Source organism: Polypterus senegalus, chromosome 9 (assembly GCF_016835505.1).
Source record: "Polypterus senegalus isolate Bchr_013 chromosome 9, ASM1683550v1, whole genome shotgun sequence".
Lineage (NCBI taxonomy): Eukaryota > Metazoa > Chordata > Cladistia > Polypteriformes > Polypteridae > Polypterus > Polypterus senegalus.
In genome coordinates, this window is record NC_053162.1 from 10978838 (window position 1) to 10999283 (window position 20446).

The window sequence follows — 20446 nt, forward strand, 5'->3', positions numbered from 1 at the left end:
CTCTTGTGCGGGCAAAAAAAAGCAAAAAAAAACCCTTCTAAAGGGAAAAAAGCTTTGAAAATTCCCACACGGTTCCTTAGAGGCAACCAAAACCCAAGTTTTTAAGAGCAAAATGTATTTTTTTAATGTAAATCTCACACCACAGAACAAACCAACAACTCTCAACAGACTCTAGCGTTTGCAAAGCACACGTGACTCTCAGCACTCTTAAGCCGCTTTTCCACTGCATAGTACGGCACGACACGGTTCAGTTCAGCTCACTTTTGCGGGGCTTTCCACTGGGAACAGTACCTGGTACCTGGTCCGTTTTTTAGTACCACCTCAGCCGAGGTTCCAAGCGTGCCGAACCGTTACCAAAACGTGACGTGTAAACTCTGCTGGTCACTGATTGGTCGGAGAAAATCGTCATTACTGCGTCACTGGCTATTCTTTTCTTTAAAGGTACAGACACGCGGAAGTTTCGAAAGTTCTCCAGCCACTGAGTGTTTGTAAAACCGGGAACAATCACATCCCACCACTCTGAAACACGGTTAAATGTCCAAACAGATGGTCTGTTGTGGCGACTTTTTTGCAAAATGTGGACGATCTGTAATATACAGAATCAGCATTTTAATGTTACACTGGCAGTTAAGTTCATTTTATGCTTTGCAACAGTGAGAAAAGTTAGCTAGTGATGTGCTTTTTTTAGATGCTTACCCTTGCGCATCGTCGAGCTAAAGTGTTGTTGTTGTCTGCGCGTTGTTGTAAAAGTTCCACGGTGTCACGGCAGTAGAGGTGGCGCAACTAGAACGACACGTGAATAATCCCGCCCACTCTAAAGCGGTACTAAACTGCAGTCGAAACGCAAACCGAACCGAACTGAGCCGAACCAAGGTGAGCTGTACTGAACCATGCTGTGCCGTACTATGCAGTGGAAAAGCGGCTTTACTTTAGCAACGCCAGCTTTATTCAGCGTGAAACAGGAACAGCGCGGTTATTTATTGTAGCGTGATCTGCCGCTCTCCTATACACAGACACAGCAGCCAGGCAGGGTCGGGGCCAGATTAGTGGCCAAGTAATCCTGTGCCCTGCATTTATAGTGTTCTTTGTATCACACATCCACAGCAGGCACTTATAACATGTCCGCGATCTTTTCGGCTTCGCTTTTACGGCGAACTGCTCCAGTGCTGGGAGCCTGCGGTTGCTTCGGGACGCTCTTCCGCATGTCATCCCGTTGGGTGGAATCCCAAAAGAGTTTAGAAACCTTACAGTGCGTAAAGCATTTTTTTTAAATTTTGTGTCCAAGTGTAGCGACTCTTCATGTAAAAGAAACTGTCATTGGAGAGGTTTCCTTTTTAAAGTCGCAAAAAAAGAAGAAGAGTCCAGTGAGCCGACAGATAGCAGGGATTCCATTAGTTAGAGTGAAAGTCGTCCGACACAATAACCTCCTCTCTCTCGTCTCACTCAGAGCAGCCATGATTGATTTCAAAGGTAAAGTGCGGGTTAATTTGTTTGATGTATTTCTACTTTATATTTTGTATTAATCATTTTTATATGAATAGTTTTGGGTTGTGGAACGAATCATCTGAGTTTCCATTATTTCTTATGGGGAAATTCGCTTTGCTACGCGTATGCTTTGGACTGCGAGCACGTTTCCGGAACGAATTATGCTCACAAACCAAGTTTCCACTGTAATAGTAATAAATTGTATTTATGCAGCACCTTTCATTATGTTGTTAGCTAAACTTGCCACCTTCCATTAAACTCAATTTCATATAATGACAAAATGATGTTTTCAGAAAGGTTTGTTAATTTATTAAAAATCAAAAACTGAAACTTTTCATTCCTAGTTGCATTCAGACCCTTATTTCAGATTCCTCTTTGGCGACAAATCTTTGTGGCTCCTTGGGTGAGTCTCTACTAACTTTGCACACCCAGATGTGGGCAGTTTAACCCATTCTTCCTGAGAGATGCCCTCAAGCTGTGCTAGGCGGAATGAGAAGCAACTGTGGACTGCCATCTTCAAGTCTCTCCAGCCTCAGCATTCTATGGTGTCTGAATCTGAGCTTTAGCTGAATTGTGTCACGGCCACTCCAGGATTGCCTTGGACTTCCTGTCATTGATTTGCTGAAAGATGAATCGTCACCCCAGTCTGAGGTAGTGGGCACTCTGGAGTTTCTTCAAAAACCTCTCCGACTTTGGATGTTTAGGATGGTCCAGATCTAATTATGCAATTTTCATTACGCTATAACTTATTAAGTTTATTACATAGAAAATCACCCGAAAAATCCAGGACCATCGAGAAGTGTGCGAACTGACGACATGAAGAATCGTGTTTGCACCGAACTGGAATCGTCAAATGAAAGTCATCCAGATGATCTGGATCTGCATAATTAGTAGATCTGGACCACCTTGTATGTGTATATATATATATGTGTGTGTATACAGTGGAACCTCAGTTTGCGAGCATAATTCGTTCCAGAAACGTGCTCGCAGTCCAAAGCACTCGTATAACAAAGTGAATTTCCCCATAAGAAATAATGGAAACTCAGATGATTCATTCCACAACCCAAAACTATTCATTTAAAAATGATTAATACAAAATATAAAGTAAAAATACATAAAACAAATTAACCTGCACTTTACCTTTAAAAAGAATCATGGCTGGTGTGAGTGAGTTTCTAAACTCTTGTGAGATTCCACCCAACAGGACGACACGCGGAAGAGTGTCCCAAAGCAAACGCTGTCTCCCAGCGCTGTAGCAGTTCGCCATATAAGCGTATCCAAAAAGATCAGACATGCTATAAGCGCCTGCCGTCGATGGGTGATACAAGGAACATTATACCGCTACAATAAATAACAGCGCTGTTGCTGTTTCAAGCTGAATAAAGCTGGTGTTGTTAAAGTACTGAGCTGGTGTTGTTAAAGTACTGAGACTCAGCTTCGTGTTTTGGGGCGCAAGATGGGGACTCGCACTTCACTCGCGCACACGCACACACAGTCATAATGCTGTAGTAAACAGTATACGCTCTTACGGATGTTGACTATATGAGTGAGGCACACAGACTCAGATGGAGAAGAGGAGATGATTGCCCGAGAGACAGACAGGGAGAGAGAGAGAGAGAGAGAGAGAGAAACGCGCGTGCGAGTGAGCGAGATAAGGAGAGAGAGACGAGTGCACAAGAGAGCCAGACAAGGGGAGAGAGAGACGTGCGAGAGAGAGAGAGACCATCAGCTCAGTTGTGATCATATGATGCTCAGCATCCATACTACACATATTGCAAGACATCGCTCGTTTATCAAGTCAAAATTTATTACAAAATTTAGCTCGTCTTGCAAAACACTCGTAAACCAAGTTACTTGTAAACCAAGGTTCCTCTGTGTATATAAACTACTCAAAAAAATTAAAGGAACACTTTGAAAACACATCAGATCTCAATGGGAAAAAGAAATCCTACTGGATATCTATACTGATATAGACTGGGTAATGTGTTAGGAACGAAAGGATGCCACATCGTTTGATGGAAATGAAAATGATCAACCTACAGAGCCCTGAATTCAAAGACGCCCCAAAAATCAGAGTGAAAAAATGATGTGGCAGGCTAGTCCATTTTGCCAAAATTTAATTGCAGCAACTCAGAATTGTATGCAGCACTTTGTATGGCCCCTGTGTTCTTGTATACATGCCTGACAACATCGGTGCATGCTTCTAATGAGATGACAGATGGTGTTGTGGGGATCTCCTCCCAGATCTGGACCAGGGCATCACTGAGCTCCTGGACAGTCTGAGGTGCAACCTGGTGGCATTGGATGGACCAAAACATAATGTCCCAGAGGTGTTCTATTGGATTTAGGTCAGGAAAGTGTGGTGGCCAGTCAATGGTATCAATTCCTTCATCCTCCAGGAACTGCCTGCATACTCTCACCACATGAGGCCAGGAATTGTCGTGCACCAGGAGCCACTGTACCAGCATAGGGTCTGACAATGGGTCCAAGGATTTCATCCTGATACCTAATGGCAGCCAAGGTGCCTTTGTCAAGCCTGTAGCGGTCTGTGTGACCCTCCATGGATATGCCTCCCCAGACAATCATTAACCCACCACCAAACTGCTCATGCTGAATGATGTTACAGGCAGCATAATGTTCTCCATGGCTTCTCCAGACCCTTTCACTTCTGTCACGTGCTCAGGGTGAACCTGCTCTCATCTGAAAAAGCACAGGGCACCAGTGGTGCATCTGCCAATTCTGGTATTCTATGGCGAATGCCAATTGAGCTGCATGCTGCTGGGCAGTGAGCTCAGGGCCCATTAGAGGACATGGGGCCCTTGGGTCACCCTCATGAAGTCTTTCTGGTTGTTTGGTCAGAGACATTCACACCAGTGGCCTGCTGGAGGTCATTTTGTAGGGCTCTGGCAGTGCTCATCCTGTTCCTCCTTGCCCAAAGGAGCAGATACTGGTCCTGCTGATGGGTTATGGACCTTCTATGGCCCTCTCCAGCTCTCCTAGAGTAACTGCTTGTCTCCTAGAATCTCCTCCATGCCCTTGAGACTGTGCAGGGAGACACAGCAAACCTTCTGGCAATGACACGTATTGATGTGCCATCCTGGAGAAGTTGGACTACCTGTGCAACCTCTGTAGGGTCCAGGTATCGCCTCATGCTACCAGTAGTGACACTGACTGTAGCCAAATGCAAAACTAGTGAAGAAACAGTCAGAAAAGATGAGGAGGGAAAAATGTCAGTGGCCTCCACCTGTTAAACCATTCCTGTTTTGGGGTCATCTCATTGTTGCCCCTCTAGTGCATCTGTTGTTAATTTCATTAACACCACAGCAGCTGAAACTGATTAACAACCCCTCTGCTACTTAACTGACCAGATTAATATCCCATAAGTTTCATTGACTTTATGCTATACTCTGATTAAAATGTGTTCCTTTAATGCTTTTGAGCAGTATATATATATATATATATATATATATATATATATATATATATATATATATATATATATATATATATATATATATATATATATATATATATATATATATATATATATATATATATATAATATAAACATGGCTTTTAAAAAGAAAGTTAAAAAGTGTACTAAAAAGTAAAAAATAAGTCTCGTAAAATAAAAGCATGGGTGTTTTTCATCAATCAACATTCAAAACACACTTCTTAAAATCTTAGCAAAAGCGCCCACGTTTTCTCATCATGATGATATCTCGCACTGCCAACTTAGTGGAATTTTCCAGATTTTGCGTAAAGCACACGCGCAAGTTAAACAATACAACGCTTGTGTAGCAGCAGCGTCCTCAAGCGCATGCGTCGTGTAAAGTATAAACGCGGCCCTGCACGCAGTACAGAGTGCATTTCGGTAAACACAAGCATCTGTTTGCACACATGGAACTTAATAAACAAGCTCGCTCATTTGTTCACATGTTCTGAAACACGCATTGTTTCTTGTTAATAAAATCGCAAAAGTTTTAAACTTGTCCCTTGCCCTCTGAAATTGACGTTGCTATTATTAACTATTAACTATTAATAACAAAAGATTTTAAAATTCGCCACTGTTTGCCCATCCTTGCTCTAGCACGCCAAATTACGCACCTCCTGAAAATCTTAACACAAAATAAACTGGGAAATAAACATTAAAATGCTTAAGTACCGCAAAAATATTAAAAGGAAGAAAAGTTATATAATGTTTTACATTAGGTGCTAACTACAACCAATATCCACTGTATGAGTCGAACGCATACCAAAAGAAATCTCTCAGCCCAAAGAAAGATTGTTTAAAAAAGGTTTGCTGAAATTTCAAAGCAAACATTCCACACAAGAATAAAAAAAGTTGTTACACGCGTAGAATAAGAGACAGAAAGGGGAAAATGTTCCTTTTTTAAACATAGCTTCTTCTAAGCTTTCTAAAATCCCATTTTTACTCTGTCATTCTGGAAGTTTTCAGATTCCATTGATAAACAGCACGGAATCACAGTGGAGATAGATGACAGGTCTTAAATGATATGGAGTGTGGGGGGAAAAATAAATTGAAATGATTTTAACATAAGCCTGCCACATAACAAAATGTCACAAAAGTGAAGGGGTCGGAGTGATTACTGATTGCACTATTTGTACAAGAATACACACACAGTACAAAAGAATAGAGAGAATACATGCTGACAGCAAAAATGGACATCTGTAGTGCTGGGGAGCAGCAAACCCAGAGGGGAAACAGGAACAGGGACTGCTTCATCTTACTATGATGATTTACTTATTTGGCTGACATCTTTATCCAAGGCAACTTACACCATCTGACATACAATTGGTTCCATTTATTCTGTTTTTCCAATTGAAGTAGAGGCATGTGACTCAGCATCAGTAGTGGGATTGTAAACCCACCACCTCAAGGTTTGAAGTTCAAAGCCTTAACAACTATCCCATACTTATTGCATGCATGCAGAACACAAAGAGTTTCATCCTGAAATGGAAGACATCCTCCTCTAGAGGGCAGGCGACTCAGTAGGGGACAGAGGTGTGTGACACTCAGTGAGTGGCGGGGCAAAGCTTTTGAACAGGGGATGGAAAACTTGTCAGCGGGCACCCTTCAGGCACCAACCTAAAAAATGCCACCTTAATGCACAACCACCAGTACACAGAGAAGTGCCTACATTTTATTGTTATATGACAACACTGAATGGCAGGGGATTTAATGTGACTAATCAACATCACTCAAATGATAGATAGATAGATAGATAGATAGATAGATAGATAGATAGATAGATAGATAGATAGATAGATAGATAGATAGATAGATAGATAGGAAAGGCACAGATAGATAGATAGATAGATAGATAGATAGATAGATAGATAGATAGGAAAGGCACTACATGATAGATAGATAGTTAGATAGATAGATAGATAGATAGATAGATAGATAGGCAAGGTACTACATAACAGATAGATAGATAGATAGATAGATAGATAGATAGATAGATAGATAGATAGATAGATAGATAGATAGATAGATAGATATGAACATTAACAAAATACACAGTCATAAGACAAACAGTCTCAATATTCAAATAAACTTTATTATGAACATTAACAATATACACAGTCATAAGACAAACAGTCTCCGCAATATTCAAGATAAACAAAAAGGTATATTATAAGACAACCACCACTACTCCCCTTTACACTCCTCCTACTCCGCACATTAATTAGAGCATGTTGTTGATGCCCGCCAATACTTTCATTCCCAGTTGATCACCAGTTCGCCCCCCTCCACAGCACACAGTACCTGTCGTGTCCCCACATGTCGCTGAACATTTCTAAATTGTTTTAGTTTATGGTACATGAATTCAAGTTTCAGTCGACTTTTAATTAAAACTTTGAAGAGCAGCAGAGCGTTGGTCCCCATGAGGTTTTTTCTCTTTATTTCTCCTCATTATTAAGTTTGCCAACTAGGCCTGTCCTAAGAGGAAATTCCCAAGAACAGACTTATTCCTATTTTTTTGATTATAATTTATACCAAAAAGATAAAGTTAATTTTTGAGAAACCAAAACCACTTAGAAGAAAATCCAAGAACATGAACAACAACCTCAGCCGTTCACAGTGAATGAACAGATGAAAGATGGTCTCCCTCGTGTCACAGAACGGGCACTGGTCAGTCTCTGAAGCGTTAATTATATTCAGAAATGAGTTTGTGGCCAAGGCCGAGTGCATTATCCTCCACTGCAGATCCCCAAGTCTTTTCTGCAATGGGAGTTTATAGAAAGCTCTCCATGAAGGTGTGATGTTCTCAGAGACCTGCAGTTCTTTCCTCCACAAAGTATCTGGCAACTCTTTCAGTTGATTATAAAATGTCACTTTGACACACAGTTTATAAAGTTCTTTTTTGTTAAAGAGTTCAAAGTCTTTCTCGACCAGAGTCCCAAATCTGAGAAGATGTCCAGGTCTGTCAGTGTGGTCAGTGACATGTGGTCTTACAATGATGGTGGGTGATGTCATCTCTGCCTCTGGTGTCCCCTCACCTGTGAAGTACTCGTCACACAGTGAACTCGCTCCTGACCTCCGCAGTGCTGTTTGTACTTGACTAAGAAAAATGTCAACCAGGCGTACTGATCTGATCCCCAGGACAGTCGCTAGGTGGGCAGAGGTGTGCCAGCACCTCATGTATATATCAATTAAATGTCTTATTTTCAAAATTCTTTTGTATAAAAGAATTGATATGAATGATTCAGAAAACAGTCCAAAACAGGATTCCATACTAAAGGTTCTTCCAAAAACCAAAAAATACTTTCCAGATTCAGCCTGGTCCTCCTGAACTTTCTGTGCCAGACCTGAAGTGCACATTGATAAAATTCCAGCAGGTCAGACCCAACAACGATGGCAGAGTGTAATAAAAAATAATGTTGAGCAAAATTTAAACTCCTTACCCCATGAAATAAGGCAAAGGCCGGCTGTCTCCACAGCAGGTGCTCAGGGCCGTATAAGAGCCGATGTAACGCCTGCAACCTAAAGGCCTCCATCTTGCTCACCAAGTCAATGAGTCCCTGACCGCCCTCCTCTACAGGCAGATACAGGACACTGCGCTTCACCCAATGTAGGCCATCCCAAAAGAAATCTAAAATAATGCCCTGGATGTTCTTGATGACAGATATTGGGGGTCAATACATTGTAATTTATGCCAGAACATGGAGGCTATTAAGTTATTAATAATGAGGACCCTGCCTCGACAGGAGATCTCTTTTTGAAGATATTTCCATTTCTTCAGTCTGGCTTGAACTTTTTCCACCCAGTCTATCCAGTTTTCTTCAGCTATACCTCCCTGTCCTAAAAACACCCCCAGGTATCTGAAGACTCTCCTGTTCCACTTAAGACCATCAGGCAGGCCCGGTGGGTCTCCATCCCTCCAGTTGCCAATTAAAAATGCATTGCTTTTATCCCAGTTAATTTTTGCCGATGACAGTTTCTCAAATTCATCCAGGCAATATCTCAGCGCCGTGATGTCTCCAGGATGACAGATGAACACAGTCAAATCATCTACATACGAGACCACCTTGAGCTGTAAATTCGGGCACTGAGGGTTGTTCAGACCTTGAAGGCGGATGCGAAGCTGTTGTAGTAGCGGCTCGATGGACAGCGAGAAGAGCATACCGGACAGAGAGCAGCCCTGACGTATCCCTCTGGTAACCTTGAAGGGGCCAGTCAGTGTTCTATTAAGTTTGATGACACTAAACACGTTGTGATATAAAAGTCCAATGTGTCGAATGAACGAAGGTCCAAAGCCAAAGACCTTCAGCACTGCTAAAAGGTAATTGTGGTCCACCCTGTCAAACGCCTTCTCCTGTTCCAGCGAAAGAAGACCTGCGTCAAACCCAAAGAGCTTGGCAGCATCAATCACATCCTGAACTAGGAAGATGTTATCAAGTGTGGCATCTGGCGGAAGAGCCAACCAGGCAAGTCGCGGGCTGTCGATATTGGGGGAGAGCACTGCCGGTATAGAGACCGACAGGACGCTTGGGGTGAGTGCCCTGGCAGTGCTTCTGGCCATCCCTTTTCTCTTTTTACAGGCTCAAAGCCCCGACAAGCGCTGGAGCTGACATTGTTTGGGACCTGCCCTCCTGGAACGGGCCACTCCACGGGAGGGCTCCCCGCCGGGAGGCCGATGGCGCCCCGGCTGGTGGGGACGGCGGGCGAAGAGCGGCGCAGACCAAGGGGGCGCGTTGGCATCGGAGGGGGTGCCGAAATAAGATGTCCCAGGGTGCCGTGTTGGACCCTGGGGACATAGTAGGACCCTCTCTGGGAACGTGCTGCCCTTTCGGGAAGTGCCGCTCGGACCCACATGTCTTCGCTAGCGGTGGGGCACTGTGGCATCCGGCCGGGGCTGGAGCCCGCCGGGACGCCCAGGAGGACCGGAGGAGGGCTTGTGCCTCCTCCAGACCGAGAGGGGGAGACCGCCCTGGTTACATTGGGGGCCACGGGTAGAGGGCTTGGAAGCCCAGCCCTGTAGGGACCAGTGGCCACCGCCAGGCGGCTGGTGCCTGGCCCAGCACTTCTGCCACACCAGGAAGTGCTGGGGGGAAGAAGACAGGGGACACCCGGAGGGCTTCCGGGTGTGCAGCCGGCACTTCCGCCACACTGGGGCGTGTCTGCGGAGGAGTGCTGGGGAGCAGGTGGAGTTCATCCGGGTTCCTATTTAAGAGGCCGCCTCCCTTCAGTCGAGAGCGGAAGTCGGGTGGAAGAGAGACGGAGCTGGAGAGAGGACTGGAGGAGGCCCAAAGGACTGTGAGGCCTGGACATTGGGGAAACGGTGCAAGAGGCACTGGGAAGTGCACAAACTGTAAATATTGTAAATAAATACGTGTGTTGGGTTAACTAACGATGTCCATCCGTCTGTGTCCGGGTTCAAGTTCACACAAGAATGCACCTGTTGGAGACACAGTATGTCTGCTCCAGGTTCACGATACTCGCCATGACTCTTCTTAACCGGTTAGCCAGGGCCTTGGAGAAGATTTTGTAATCCGCACGCAGCAGGCTTACTGGGCGCCAGTTCTTTAGCTCCGTGAGGTCTCCTTTCTTTGGGATTAGTGTGATAACCGCCCTGCGACAGGAAAGGGACAGTTCACCCACTCGCAGACTTTCACAGAAAACCTCTGCCAGATCAGCACCAAGGTGACACCAAAAGGCTTTAAAAAACTCAACAGGCAACCCGTCAATTCCTGGGGACTTCCCAATGTTCAGCCCATTCAAAGCTGTGGTCAAGTCATCCAGAGAGATCGTAGTTTCCAAGATGTCCTTCTCTCCGTCTGGAACTTGAGGTAAGTCCTGGAGAAAGCATGACAAGTCCAAAGATACCTCTGCAATGTCCGCAGAAAAGAGTCACTGGTAAAACTGGTGTGCCCAGGATCGAAGGGCTTCAGACTCCAGCAGGTCCTGACCTTTGTCATTTTTTAAACAGTTAATGGTCTTGCTTTGGCCAATTGTTTTTTCCAGTTTAAAAAAAAATTGTGTGGGAGCGTCCATCTGGGTGAACGACTGCATTCTCGAGCGTACGAGTGCGCCAGTGACTCTCTTGTCCATAAGGTCCATCAATAATTGTTTTTTAGTTTTAAGGGACTCAAAAGTGCTGCCATCAAAGTTCGTACATAAAACTGAATGAAGTTCTTCAATTTCCTTCTCCAGCTCAGAAATGGCCGCATTCACATCCCTGGTGGTCTGCTCGGTGTATTGTTGGCACAATACACATATCTCGGTTTTTGAGCAATCCCACCATTGCCTCAGTGAAGAGAAGGTCTTCTTTTGCATCTCCATTGTGTCCAGAAGTATTTGAAACAGTTGATGAAGTGGGGGTCTTTCAGTAGATTATTATTAAAGTGCCAGTAGGATTTAACAGAAGGAGCAGATAGAAAAGAGATTTGAAGGGAAACAAGACAGTGATCAGATAAACCAGTTGGAAGAATGGAGCAGTTAGCTATGAGGTTCCTGTGATGTTTCTGGATGTAGAATCTGTCAAGTCGAGCCATAGACAGCAGCCCAGCTGAGCCCTTCACCCACGTATACTGCCGGACCCCCGGATGAAAATCCCTCCAAATATCAAGGAGATTATTTTTGGTGACCACAGACCTCAGTGATTGGACGGACCCCGGGTGCGGTTCTAGCCCATTCCTGTCCAGCTGTGCATTCTCTGTGCAGTTAAAGTCGCCCCCCACAAACACCAGCTCATCATCGTCACATGTCCCCAGGACATCATTTGAAACTGAGAAGCAGTGAGTTCTCTCAGTCCCTGCATTTGGGGCATAAACGTTAATGAACACCCACTTCTTCTCCCCCAGCTGTGCTTCTACCTTCAGCAGCCTCCCCTGGATTAACTCCGTACAAACCGCACTGTCAGGTACAAATCTTTTAGAAAATAGGATCGTGACTCCTGCACTGAGATTTGAGCCATGATGTGCCACCCCTGGCCACTCATTAGCCTCATCAGTGTGTGTTTCTTGAAGGAAGGTTACATTAATCCTTTTTTGCGCTAAGTGCTCAAATAGCGCCGTTCTTTTCACCAGATCTCTACAGCCGTTCACATTTAATGAGCACAGGTAATAGACAGGCATTGCACAGGAAAATAGGGTAGCGGTCAACAACACTAAATTAACCCAAGAAACGGGGAATCGCATTAAAACTGCCATCATGATTGCGCTTCTAAAGAACGTTTCACTTTGCTTATAATGTTCTTTAATCGGACTCTCTCTTTGGAGGTCATGCCTAGTTCTGCAGCCCGCCGCCGCACTTGCTTCGCCGAGCTCAGAAACAGATGGAGATCAGGAAAGTGTTCAACTATGCTGACCCCGCGGTTCCCCTCTAAAAACTCTAGAAAACGCAAAATGTTTTCTGTGCTGTAAGCCCCAGGTAAGCTCGAGTGAGATGACAGATCAACTCTGATCGACGGGTCAGATTCATTGCCGTCCTCGCCTCCTTCCTCTCTCGTTGTGCTTTCAGTGTCGTCTGTCTGCTGCAGACCACTAGCGGCGTCGTCTACACTCTCAGTTTTCGTGCTCTTCTTGGCTCGTCCACCACTGGTTGTTTGCTCTTTTCTTTTTCTGGTTTCACCAAACCGTGTTCATCGTTACTGTCTTCAACGAGCATTTCTCCATCGGCCCCCGTCTCGTGTGTACCTTCATCAGTCAATGACTGCATAGCCAGCGCGCTATCCTCCGCCCCCCAACAAGTGCGTCTCTGGCTCTGGCAGCACTGTTGATGGGTATCTTGTGGAGATGCACGGCAAAGTCATCATTACAACTTTCGACCCCTGGTGCCACTGTTGATACTTTCCTCTCCTCCTCTTCATGGCCGACTTCAGCCTTCTTATTCCCACTACTTACACTAATCTGCCAGGCAGTTTTCGCTATGCCCGTAACCATTTCAGCCATCTGTTTATTTTCTATCGCAGGCTCACCGCTGGACGCTTCCGGCTCCCCTGCTTCATGTCCCGGGCCTGCGGTGATACTTTGTACCACTGTTATTTCACCCTGATCTTCATCCGCTTCATCAGAATCGTAACTCTGATCTTCCATTTCTGAGTCACTAATCACCGACTCATTCTCTTCGTTGTCCAAAGTGCTCTCTGTGCTCACTAGACGGTCCCAGCTTATCCGAGCTGTCTGTCATCTCACCCCGCTTACACTGACTCGCTTTATGCCCTGTCTGACCAAACTTAAAGCATTTCATTAATTCTGTAGAGATAAATACAATATATTCAAAACCCTCTACTTTAAATTTCAAGGCCACATCAAGCTCCTCACGCGAGTTATTTAGTATCATGTATACCTGTCTCCTGAAAGACATGACATGTTTTAAATCCGGAGAGCGGCAGCCAAGCGGTATCATTACTAAATCAGATATGACTTCACCATATCTGCGAAGTTCGTTTAATAAAATCTCATTTTTCAAAAAAGGTGGAACATTTGAAATGATAACTCGTTTAGCAGGAGTCGATAAAGGCAGATCCGGGACTAGCGAGCCGTTTATCACCAGGCCCTCCTGCACTAGTGTATGTACCATAGCCTCGTCGCTTAAGAACAGTACAATAGTTTTGTTCATTCGGGATGCTGACTTCACATTCTTACAGCCAACTCTTTTCGCCACCTCAACAACACACGCCTCAACAGAGACCATCGGGTCCACAACTACTTTAATTCCATTTTTTCTGGAAAGATGTTCAAAATTTCGCGGGTTAAGCCCTGGAGGCCTTGCTCGGGACGTGGCCATGGCGGCAAGCCGCAGCGCGTCCGACTATTACAACAACCACTGACAATAAACTATATACTTTCAAATAAATGGCAAATCAGTAAAAAAATCTTTATACATAAAACTGATAGTAAAGAAAGTTAGAAAAAGAAAACGAGAAAAACTCACAGATACCCAAACGAACGGAGCGAACCTGCGACCAACAACCACAGACCAGAGTACCCAGACCAGAGTAATAGGAAAGGCACGACAGACAGAGATTCCACAGACAGAAAGGATAGATAGATAGATAGATAGATAGATAGATAGATAGATAGATAGATAGATAGATAGATAGATAGATAGGAAAGGCACTATATAATAGATAGATAGATAGATAGATAGATAGATAGATAGATAGATAGATAGATAGATAGATAGATAGATAGATACATAGATAGATAGATAGATAGATAGATAGATAGATAGATAGATAGATAGATAGATAGATAGATAGGAAAGGCACTATGTGATAGATAGATAGATAGATAGATAGATAGATAGATAGATAGATAGATAGATAGATAGGAAAGGCACTATGATAGATAGATAGATAGATAGATAGATAGATAGATAGATAGATAGATAGATAGATAGATAGATAGATAGATAGATAGATAGATAGATAGATAGATAGATAGATAGTGAAAGACACTTAATGACAGATAGATAAATAGAATTCCCGTAATGAGGCCAAGCATCACCTACCCCAGCCAATGATGTAATAAAACTTCATCCTCCTGTCTTCACTTATGTTCACAGACACCACTTTGCTCCACAAGAGAAGACCCTCAACTAGCATCCAGGTAAATGATGCCATAAAGAAAAGATGCAGTAGAGCCGTCACTGCAATGCACGCCTCCTAAAAGAGAGAAGATTGAGCATTTAGAGACACTATGACATTTCAGGCCCCTTCACCTTCATTTACTGAGGAAAGTCCTCCATCATTGCCTTCAAAATCAAGGTCTTGGAATGGCCGAGTGAAAGCCCTGATCTTAACCCTACTGAGAAGCTGAGGCACTATCTGAAAATTGCTGTCCTGAGGTGCCATCCCACCAACCTAGAGGGTCTCTATAAAGTAGAATGGAGAATAATCCCTCCTGAACACTCCTATGCAAAAATGGGACCCGTTTACATACCTAACAGAATGAAGTCTGTTGCTGCAGCAAAAGGGGTCTCAACAAAAAAGAATGAGGAGGGCTTGAATAATTAACCAATCACTAATTTTGGAGTTTTTCTTCTTCAATTAAATATCTACAGATGCTTTATCGTGACTTTGGGAAATGTATTGTTACAGCAGAAGAGTTCACATTCAAAGCACTGAATGATAAACAGGTGAACAGATCCTTTGTCGTGCAGAACATCATTGATATCATTAAAGCAAACCATCGTAAACGTCATCTTAAAACTGACCCAGTTGTTAATCATTATATCCTTCTGGGGCTCCTCCTAACCTGACAGCAGCTGCAGGCAGCAATTGCCACACAGAACACGTTAAATGTGTGATATTCCAGCTCTCTGCACATTTAGAATCCTTAGATTTATACTTGATATCACTTTCATGATGAAATGTATTAAAGCATGTATGTCTTTCAAGGGGATTGAAAACTTTTGCACGCCACTGTAACAAAAACATCTGATTGATGGAGAGCTGCTAAGATGGTTTTACTTCAGAAAGGTGCTCCCATCTCAGCACAGGACTTCTGAAATATTTGGTTTTAGTCACCACCCTGACCGAGGCCCGGTTTTGCCCGATGACTCAGTTTTGGCCAGATGGCCACCTCTAGGAAGAGTCCTGTTGATTCCAAACTTTATTCCAGTTACGGTGGCCACTTTACACCTAGGAACTCTCAAAGCTTTAGAAATCATTTTATTTCCTTGCCCTGATCTACGCTTCACCACAATTTGATGGATGTCGATGGTCAGTAGTCCTGCTTTACCCAGCATGATGCCTGGAGGATCTTAGCAGCGAAAGAACTCACTGAAATTAGTTATTTCTTAGAGAAGGAAAAGGAGTGTGATGAAAAATCAAAACGTTCGAAACGTTGTAGAGAACGAGGAATAAAGACATCGAAAATGATCAAAATAGAGGCGGACACGGAGGTTGAAAAAAGATGTAGGACCAAAACACATGAAGGAAAAATCGGACGTGAGCATCAGTAGGCTTTGCGCTCTAGGAACCAAGTTACCCAGACTATTCTATAACATTTCAGTCATTATTTACCGCTGTGATCTTTCTGATCATACAGTAGTCATTCGATAGCAATTCATAATGAATTACAGAATTATGCTTTTTGAGGGTTCCTTCAGAGGGCCTCTTCCTCTTGCACGATTTGGCTCCAAAACTAATCAGCACCTCGTCATCTCATAACCTACGATGGTTACGTTTCGAGTTCGGCATTTTTCTGTCAAGCCAGTTTGGCTCTAGAAACTGTGAAGAAACTCTAGACCGGTGATTCTTAACCTTTTTTGAGTCACGGACCCCTTTTGATGAAAGCCATAGACCCTCTTCCCCAGAAATATTCACATAAACACAACTTTGCATTCAATGAATATAATGTACTTTATTTATCGAGATTTGATTGTCTCATACATATACAACATACACAAAGTAGTATTAAACTTTAAAGTACCGCATATACTCGCGTTTAAGTACTCCCGCGGATAAGTCGAGAGTTGATTTTACAGTATAATTTCTGGTATTTTATAATGTCGGTTGTATAAGTCGAATGCTGAAAACTCACGCTGTTTGTCCAAGAGATTATGATATGTTAATGCTGACCTGAGACAGTAACCACAGAGCACACGGCCCTTTTGTTTTCCATGTATTGTGCCTACATGACCACACGGTAATACGCAAACTATTCCGAAACGACATTTGCACTGTTTTGTGTTTTTAGTATCTCACACCCTCATACATCTTTATCATAAGAGCATCACTTATTTACGATGGAGCATTCGATCAGGAGAAAATATGAAGCTGGTTTAAAATTAAACGTCATTGAAGTGGCGAAAGAAATTGATAACTGCGATGCTGCAACAAAAATTCAATGTGTCTGAGAAACTGATGTGAGATTAGAGGAGGTAAGAAGATGTAAAAAAAAAAAATACAGTATTTTTGAATGGGCGTATAAGTCGAGGTTGATTTTATTATTGATTTTTTGGGTTTCAAGACCCAGCTTATACATGAGTATATATGGTAAACAATCTGAAGTAACCACTCCTTTTGTTATGCAAAAAGTAACGGCCACTCATTATAATTATGAAATACAATCCTCTTGTGCAAATTAAACCAGATCTACTACTACTACTACTACCACTAGTACGTTTTTCACTACCATTACTACTACTACTACATCTACTCTCTCGTTATCTGCTTTATTTCAATGAGAAGGCTGTTCTTGTTTGCCTTGAAATGATTTTTCTTGCGTGACATTTTTCGTGCACGTTACTTTTCTCACAAGTATATAACTCACGCTTTAGGCTTAGGTGAGATAAATACTTGCGAGAAAAATAACGCGCAAGAAAAAAATCACGTAAGAAAGTTCACGCGAGAAAAATCAACAGTACCAGGCTATATAGAGAATATGAACGTTAATTTTTATCTGACCATCACGGACCCTCTGAAACTCATCAGGGGTCCATGAACATCTGGTTAAGAACCTCCGCTCTAGAAACTGTGACACACACATCAACAAGAAATCAATGTTTTCGGTATCAGGGAACCCTAAAATGTCAAAATCCATCGAAAACTGGAGATTGAAATTTTTGATGAATCTAAAGCTTTCTCTCCTACCTGACAGATGATAGGTGATGGAGGTGGAAGGTACAAACCAAAATGTAATCAGGCACTTTAGGAGAGCATAAATTACAAACTGGGCCAGGGGCTACACACATGAAGTCATATTTTAAAGGGGTTGTACACCTCCTGTGGAGAGTTTGATATTGAATAAAGCGGTGATTCAAATTTTGAGCAGCATTTCACTTCTTGGAGACTGAATCCCAGTTTAAGGTGGAAGAGAGATGTAACGCGCGAGAAAAATCACGTGAGAAAGTTCACACAAGAAAATTCAATAGTACCGGGCTGTATAGAGAATATAAATGTTCATTTTCATTTGACCCTCACAGATCCCCTGAAACCCATCCATGGACATCAGGGGTCCATGAACATCTGGTTAAGAACCTCCTAGATCATCCTCAAAAAACTGTGACACACAGACACACACATCATTGAGAAATCAATGTTTTCAGTATCAGGGGACCCTAAAACGTCAAAATCCATCGAAAACCGGAGATTGAAATTTTTGATGAATCTAAAGCTTTCTCTCGTTCCCCCATAGACGATAGGTGATGGAGGGGGAAGGCGCAAAAGCCAAAAGTAATCAGGCACTTTAGGAGAGCATAAATTACAAACTGGGCCAGGGGTTACACACATGAAGTCTCATTTTAAAGGGGTTGTACACCTCCTGTGGAGAGTTTGATATTGAATAAAGCGGTGATTCAAATTTTTAGAGCAGCATTTCACTTCTTGGAGACTGAATCCCAGTTTAAGGTGGAAGAGAGACGTAACGCGCGAGAAAAATCACGTGAAAAAGTTCACACAAGAAAAATCAATAGTCCCAGGCTGTATAGAGAATATAAATGTTCATTTTTATCTGACCATCACGGACCCCCTGAAACCTATCAGGGGTCCATGAACATCTGGTTAAGAACGCCTGCTCTAGAAACTGTGACACACACATCAACAAGAAACCAATGTTTTCGGTATAAGAGGGAACCCTAAAATGTCAAAATCCATCGAAAACCGGAGATTGAAATTTTTGGCGAATTTAAAGCTTTCTCTCCTACCTGACAGATGATAGGTGATGGAGGTGGAGGGTACAAACCAAAATGTAATCAGGCACTTTAGGAGAGCATAAATTACAAACTGGGCCAGGGGTTACACACATGAAGTCTCATTTTAAAGGGGTTGTACACATCCTATGGAGAGTTTGATATTGAATAAAGCGGTGATTCAAATTTTTAGAGCAGCATTTCACTTCTTGGAAACTGAATCCCAGTTTAAGGTGGAAGAGGAGTGGAGAACTGAATCCCACTTAATTGAACGATTGGATGGCTTTTCACCAGCATCTCATAGATGTGTGTGTGTGTGTGTGTGTGCAGAACTGAAGCAGGTTTGAATAGAAAGTAAAATTAAAAAATGAATGAGATAAGATGGGCGATGACAAAGAGATGGCATACATTTTCAGGATCGACCTGAGCTGCAAGGAAGCAAACATTTAGAGAAAAGGACTCGGAGATAAAGAAACCCTGATTCCTCTCCTTAAAGAGGTTTGCTGAGGGTATGAATACTTGAAGCTGACCCGGGGAGTTGTGTATGGGGGTATGAGACGGGACCCCCACCAATATTAAGAGCTTTATTATAAAACCTAGGTGTCTTTGAAGACAAAAGGGTCTGAATTCTTGCATCAGATTTCAGTTTTTTTAATTTTTTATTGCATGGTCAAAAAATTCTAAAATTCTAGAGTGTTGCTTGATGAGGCAAAAAAAAAATAGCATAAGGGTGCAATATAATAAAAGGTGTAGGGGTCTTTCTATTGCACCACAATGCCGTCCTTCTATTTATGCTTATATATCAGAAATGAACACGAAGCAAATGGCCGACACATAAAAAAAGACTGGAGATTCAGGCCCACCTCCTTGTCTGGCAAAGCACTGCTGAATGGACATCCTGAAATCATTGCCTGAGATGTTATTCTCTGTGCCAACTCCCCGGACCCTAATCATGACGCCCATTCATTTACTACACCTTATATTTAAGGTAAAATCACTTTGAAAACTGAAGGATAAGGGGCTTTGTACCTTGTTTTTGCTGGCCAGATCACTGAACATGAGAAGAATTTCCGCCGTCGCCAGAGCTACAATCAGATTCTTGTGAACGGTGGTCCTGTCTGAACTTGGTACACTAAAAAAGATAAAAGGAACATGTTTACACATTTCAAAATTTACATACAGTTTATGACCAAGAATGACATTAGCTAACTGTTGTATGGCTTGTAAGAACGCTTGAGGGCGCTGTTGCCCCGTGAACCCAACAGACAGATAAGCAGACACAGGGTAAAAGCACGAAGAAGATCTTTTACTTATTTATTCTTCTTCAAAGTGCCCTTTAAGCACTACAGCCACCATACACAAATAAAGAAGCAATAAATCAATGCAATTCTCCTCCACTCCTCCCAGCAAGCTCTGTCCTACTACCTCCCAACTCCAATTCACTTTCTGGGTCTTCAGTAGTCCTTTATATAGTCCTTGACCCGAAAGTCCTTCTGGTCTTCCATTCCTGTGACTTGCCAGAACTTCCAGGTCAGATGGAGGACTTGAGGTTTTTTTTCAGCTCGGAAGTACTTTGGGGCTTCTGACCCCATGACTTGGGAATACTTCCGGGCTAAATGGGAAATACAAATCCCCAGATCTTCCTGCAGCGTCTCCTGGTAGCATCTATGGTACCCAGCTGGGCTGCGATGCCGAACTACAAATGCCATGATGCCCTGCGGGAATCTGGGGCACCACTATGCTGCACCATCTGGTGTTTAGGGGGAGAAAGTGTCTCACAGTAGCTGCCTTCTCCCATCCTTCTTCTCTTTGGGCGTCCCGGCCGCCATCCACCACAGGCTTTAGAACTGA

At 43.1% G+C, this 20446-nt stretch overlaps 1 protein-coding gene across 2 annotated transcripts in view; it reads right to left on the reverse strand.

Annotated features, from left to right (window-relative positions):
- adgrd2 (adhesion G protein-coupled receptor D2) overlaps positions 1-20446 on the reverse strand; it is a 452918-nt gene that overhangs the window by 263780 nt on the left and 168692 nt on the right. For both annotated transcript variants that reach the window (XM_039762694.1, XM_039762695.1), the window contains exons 16-17: positions 19625-19727; positions 14471-14624 (exon numbers count right to left, since the gene is read on the reverse strand). In XM_039762694.1, the coding sequence (XP_039618628.1) occupies positions 14471-14624; positions 19625-19727 (257 nt within the window). The remainder of the gene's footprint in view (positions 1-14470; positions 14625-19624; positions 19728-20446) is intronic.